Source organism: Xiphophorus maculatus, chromosome 11, assembly GCF_002775205.1.
Source record: "Xiphophorus maculatus strain JP 163 A chromosome 11, X_maculatus-5.0-male, whole genome shotgun sequence".
Lineage (NCBI taxonomy): Eukaryota > Metazoa > Chordata > Actinopteri > Cyprinodontiformes > Poeciliidae > Xiphophorus > Xiphophorus maculatus.
Window position 1 is genome coordinate 30811171 of NC_036453.1, and position 6292 is coordinate 30817462.

Below are 6292 nucleotides of genomic sequence, written 5' to 3' on the forward strand. Positions count from 1 at the left end.
TGGAATAAAGACCAGATTTGAAGAGTGCACAACTACTTGCAGTCCTGCCAACACATTCCTCCATCTGAGCTGTGCTTCTCCGCAGCCGAGTCGCATCTATGTCAATTCTCAAATTAATGCCTCTTATAAAGGTTATTATTTACTTTTACCTGACTGCATTAAACATTTCTATTGTCCCACCCATATATCTATTAAATATCTAGTCTAGGCAATTTCAGATAGAATACTGTGTACATTCAAAACACAGTATACTTAGGTCTCTACCACATTTTTAGGAAACACAAGTTTAAAGTTGAGGTTGGAACTGCAGTTGTTACATAAAGGAATGAAAGTATACTGAAATAGGGAATCTGTTTGTTTAATCAGGGAGGATCTCCTCTCCCCTTCAACAGTTTTCCTCCTGTGGTATCAGCACTCGGCTCTTCTAGACCAGCACTGCAGAAGAACAACAGCAGCCTTATCCCTCTGGGTTTGAGTGTGTGCGTGCGTGTGTGTGTGAGACAGTGAGGGTGTTTTTCATTCTTCCTAATTATCATGTGCGTCACAGCAAGGCAACACCTGTGCTTCCCCTGCAACAAAGCACATTTAACAAATCTAATTGTCAGAGGAGGTATAAAGGGCCAATCCAAATACGGAAATGCCATCAAGATCAAATAGGACAATCTCTCATCATCATGGATCATGAGAATCAATAGTAGTTGAAAAACACATATTATAAATGAGAAAATGAAGACTCAAGGTCACAACTACTTCAACAATGACAATCACACATAACACACAATATGTTTTGTTTTGTTTTAATTAAATCTAGATTTACACCTATAGCACCCTTCACAATAACTGGCACCTTTAAAAATAATTTCCTCCTTTATTACAGGAGCTATATGACACAGGAATCAGTAGTCCTTATGTGGATACAAAATATTTCAAATTAAGATTTTTTGTGTGCGTGCATTTGTCAGTGACTTTCTTGCTATATTTAGCAACATTTCAGACAAAAAAATTAGTATCTGTTGAAATCATGATCAGCAAGTCAGGCTTTGTAAAGATCAGTAATCAGCGATAGGCCAGAAAATGGCAATTGGTGCACCCCTAGAAATCACCTTAGTCAGTAGGTAACAAGGAATCTTCACAGCTGTCACCCAGAGTGTTTGGAGGACAGAATACAATTTATTACATTTCCAAAACCCAAACAGAGTCTGGAATAACACAATAAATCAATCAGGCCCTACAGCCGACCTCTGGAATCAAACTGTGATCAACAACAACTACCACAGGATGGTAACTGGTAGTAAACTATCCCTTTTTTTTTTGCCAAAACAAAAAATGTTATGGCATTCAATAGGTGAAGGTAGATGCTTGATTTTGTGTGTAAATTCCAATATTAGCTGTATGGCAGAATAAAAACATTTACACTTAGGCACTTTTCTATGCTACTGTTTATTTTTATGCATTTTCCTTAAGGCAGATTTTCACAAACTGGTATAATTTAAGTCATTACTCACCCGCTTTGTAAGTGCAAAATGCGTCTGACACAGCTTTCATACTCACCCATTGAGACTTTGTGCCCCTCATTCTTCCTCTGGCGGCGAAATACTTGGGCTTTACCTTTGATTTCTCTGCAAATAACCTTACAGACTCATTGGAGAAGATTCTTGTCCAATGACAAGAAACTTCTTTGCCTCAGTGTTGATTTTTGAGGGGAAACATGTCTGTGGTAAGACTTGAGTTCCACCAACACCGTTTGTTTGTCGAAGAGTTGCTCTACTTCTTCTTCTTTTTATGGCGGTTGATAAGCAACTTAGAACTTACTGATGTGCATTACCGCCATCTACTGGAATGGAGTGTGGATCGGGACGCTACATGTTGTCCCACAAAAAACAAAAAAAATTTATAAATAAATAAAACTTATATCCTTTCTATCAATTTAGTTTTCTTAAGGTAATTTATTAAATAACAAACATATTCAGAAGTAGAAATTTTGTCCAAAATATCTTGTATATTTAACTGTAATTTATTTTCTTGTAATTGACATACTATTTCCCTTCTCTCAACAGAATATTTAGAACAGAACAACAAAACATGTTTTACTGTCTTTTCTTGAAGACAAAAATCACAATTTCCTGTTGGATGTTTTCCCATTTTAATTAATGTACTATTTAACCCTTTATGACCAAAACGTAATCTGGACATTATGGTTTCCTCTTTTCTGTTTCGTCCTGTTCTCCTCATTGCACCAACTTTTCTTTGAATGCTGTAAAGCCACCTACCAGTTCTATCTTCTTCCCACTGCTTCTGCCATCTTTCCTTAACCTTTTGTTTAATAATAGATTTGATTTCTTCTTTACTGAATGGTAGCAATATATCAATATAACTATTTTTTGTTTGATCTACTTCTGCATGTGGGCGCAGCCGGTTATGTCAATTAGAGCCCACACGTTGGCTAAACGCTGGTTGAATTTAAGATAACTTTTAAATAATATGCAAATTATTACCAAATAATTCGGTCAAAAATTTTTGGCAATACAGTACGTGTTTTCAAGAATACAGGCTGGGGGAAAAAAGATATTTTACTCTGAAAATTCCAAACGGAAGCACTTGCTATTTCCGGTTGATGTCCTGTAAGTTTCAGTTCCCCGTAGTTCCTAAGTTTTATTAAATTCAGGAATTTAAGTACTGCTCCGTTGCTTTTGTTTATTATTCTGTGCATTAAATTGACCAGTTAAGGTTGCGCCTGTAATTTGTGATTGTTAAGTGTTGGGTTAATATCCCTCCGCGGATAGGAGAGCCGAAACCAAGGTGCAGAAGCGGCTTTTCATGGCTCCTCTCCGGGTCCTGTGCATTCACGGTTACCGTCAGAACGGGAGCTCGTTCCGGGAGAAAACCGGGGCTCTGCGGAAGCTGCTGAAGAAGCAGCTGGAGCTGGTTTACATCACCGCACCGCTCACCGTGCGGACAGCTGCTACAGATGGTGGGTCATTTTTAAAGGAAACATTACAGAACAAGAAACTCAACATGCCAACTGAACCACTCTATTCCAAATACTTCTCGTTTTGTTACGTTACAACCACAAACTTCACTCTATTTTCTTGCGATTTTATGTGACAGACCAACACACAGTATGTGGTATATGGAAGCTGAATGAAAATAAGCTAAATGAAACCAAAACAGAACTTTTTGGCCCTTATCCAGGTTCTTATGGCAGAGAGGAATCCTACGCACTGCAGAAAACTAACGCTGCAACATTACCGTGAACTCACCATACCCACAGTAAACCATGATGGAGGCAGCATCTGTTTTTATCATCAGTGAAAGTTGTTAAAAATATGGACAGAGGTTCACTTTACTGTAGGAAAGAAACCCTAAACATGCAGCCAAAGCTACAATAGAATGATTGAGCACAAGGGAGTCCAAACTTTTCTCACCTCAGGCCAAAACTGCTTAAACATTCGATATTTTAATAAAGTAAAGTACAAAAAACTACTCTGACACTTGGCTTAATAAAAGAAAAGTGTATGGTTTCCTAACATTGTGAGTCAAATATTTTTCACATTATTGATGTAGAAAGTGTTTTGACTTTATTTACAGCAATAAAACAAGAGCGTTCTTCGAAAATCTGTCCGGTATTTATCAGTTTAATTTGTCCCTTGATGTTTGTGGTAATAAAACCTATGAAGTTAAACTGGAAGTGAAATAAAAAAGAATACTTTGTCTTGTACCTAACATTTTCCATCTAGAAATATCTACATTTTTCATTGATAATTTGTCCTAAAGAATAACAAACAGTCCCTTCTCTTCTTTTAAAGAAGTTAATTTAACCCTCTCCCACGTCAAATAGGAGCCAAACAACTTTTCCATGTGTAAAAATGGGTCAGTCAAATCCAACTGAGAATCTGTTGAATGCTCACAGAAGATTTCCATCCACTTCAACTGAGCTTGAGTTATTTTGCAAAAAGAGGGGGCAAAGATTTACTTCTCCAGAGGAGGAAAGCTGGTAGATATACCCCAAAAGACTTGTAGCTGCTGCAGAGAAAGTTTGAATTGGGCTGAATAAAAAAACATGTCACACATAACATTTTCAATATGTAATGGATTATTTTGTGTTGATCTGTCACATAAAATAGCCAAAGTGGCACGTGCATTTGTAAAATGTTGTCTCCACTCAACACTATTATGTGGCTATCAGTGTAAGGCAAAAATATGTCAGTTATCAAATAGTTTGGAAATTAAGTAAAGATGTGAAATAAATTTAAATAAAATGTTTGGGGTTTTTTCTTAAATGCAGCAAAGCATATTAATATAATACATAAAAAGATTTAGTTGCAAATAAAGTAGTTGTAGCACTACTGATACACATTTGTTTTCGTACAGAAGTCAAAGCTTTAAAATTAATACATTTTTAAAGATGTTTTCTTGCTTCTTTACTATAAATCAAAGAAAACTGTCTCATTATTTATTACTTTTCTGTGGACTGTTACAGTAATGTGAATTTCTTCTTTTTCTTTTCTTTTTTTTTAAGAGGTTTCTAACCTGGAGAATAATTCAGTTCCAACAGCAGGGGGCGACGAAGAGCCCAGGGGCTGGTGGTTTTCTGACATTCAGGCTCGGAGCTTCAGCGCTCAGCAGCAATGTGAGAGAAGCTCGGGCCTCGACGACAGCATATCGGCGGTGAGAGAAGCCGTGAAGACCCAGGGCCCGTTTGATGGCGTCCTGGGTTTCAGTCAGGGAGCAGCTTTTGTTGCCATGCTGTGTTCACTCCAGGAGCAAAAACTGGAGCTGGAATTCAACTTCCGCTTTGCCATCCTTGTTGCCGGTTTTCGCAGCGCTTGTGAGGAGCATCAGAAGTTTTACGAGGTGCCGCTCCAAATCCCATCTCTGCACGTGTTCGGACTGGAGGACAGGGTCATTCCTGACAGCATGAGCAGGGATCTTCTCCTCTGCTTCCAGGACCCTCAGGTCCTCATACATCCTGGAGGCCATTTTGTTCCTGCTGCAGCTGCTCACAGGCAAATGTATCAGGACTTTCTGAAGAGGTTCCAGTAAGACAACATAATCACTGATTTTCTGTCAGAAGCTGCAACAGAATAAAAACTGAATCACTGGTAGAACTAGGTCCAGACACAGATTGGATCTGGACCTTTTTACATTCTTTTGTCTTATAAATCTAAAAGAATAAGATCAGCTGTTACACTGGGAGGTGTAACCTCAATGTAAACTTGCTCAGGGAAAATCTAATGTAAAGAGCAATAAAAAAGATTATTTAAGATTATTAAGGTCTGCTTGTGTGAGGATTTTCAATCGTTTCTATTAATATAAATACATGCATACCTAAAGTATTTGAAATTAAATTAAAATGGTGTTTAAATGTATGGGAACTTTAAGGTATTCAACTGTATTTCTGTAGTTTGTGGTAAAAAGATTAATATGATGACACATAATTATAAAAAATACTTAACAAAAGCTAAACAAAAAACTATGCTTCACTAATTAACCTGAACCCTAGTAAATGATGAACATAGTGGAGGTAGTATCATGCTGTGGGAATGCTTTGCGTCAGCAGGAAGCTGGTCAAAGCTGGTGAGAAACTGGATGGAGATAAATCTAGTTGTTACAAGATGTTGAAGACTTGACTGGGTCAGAGACTCACCATCCGATGAAACATAATTTAATGCAGAGAAAGTCTGGCAAGATTTGAAAACACTCTCCATCAAATTGTTTGATCTGTCTTGTAAATGACAGGTAAAAATTAATAGTCTGAACATTTTTTCTAAAGCATTTTGGTTTTTCTATATATTGATGGTTTCAAAGTAATTTTTTTAATTTATTTTTACATTTCAAGGATTATTGTGGAATTGACTAAAAAACAATAATCCCTAAAATGAGCCGTTTCAAACATCCACTCAGCCTTTTCAGCAGCAGAGTTACTCTGGAATCATAAGTGGGGTTTTTTTTCCTTTAAGCTTTTAGTCACATCTTCTCTTGTTTATAAAAACCACATGACACCCCCTGAATTTTTTATTTTATTTATTTTTTGCTAACAGTTGCAGCACAATTGTTGAAAAGTGCTGACGGATCTTTATCACAACCAAAGTCGAAACCCTGGTTTATTAGGTTTGACTCTGCACAGCCTGACTTTGGCACACATCCTGAGAATTACAGGAATGATTCTGTGACTTTAGTTGATGAATGAAGAGCTTACACACACACACAGACAGGTTTGTGGAGAGGCAGAAACTACACAGGGTTCAAGTACGTGTTGTTCTTTTGTAGCTGAAGCATGTGCACGTCAGGC

General features: G+C 37.4%; 1 protein-coding gene across 1 annotated transcript; it reads left to right on the forward strand.

Moving 5' to 3' along the window:
* Positions 1–2608: 2608 nt before the first annotated feature.
* Positions 2609–5269, forward strand: ovca2 (OVCA2, serine hydrolase domain containing). Its single transcript, XM_005812371.2, has 2 exons — positions 2609–2971; positions 4520–5269. Exons 1-2 carry the CDS (start codon positions 2818–2820, stop codon positions 5041–5043), a joined length of 678 nt encoding a protein of 225 aa, XP_005812428.1. The 5' UTR covers positions 2609–2817; the 3' UTR covers positions 5044–5269.
* The last annotated feature ends 1023 nt before the right edge of the window (positions 5270–6292 follow it).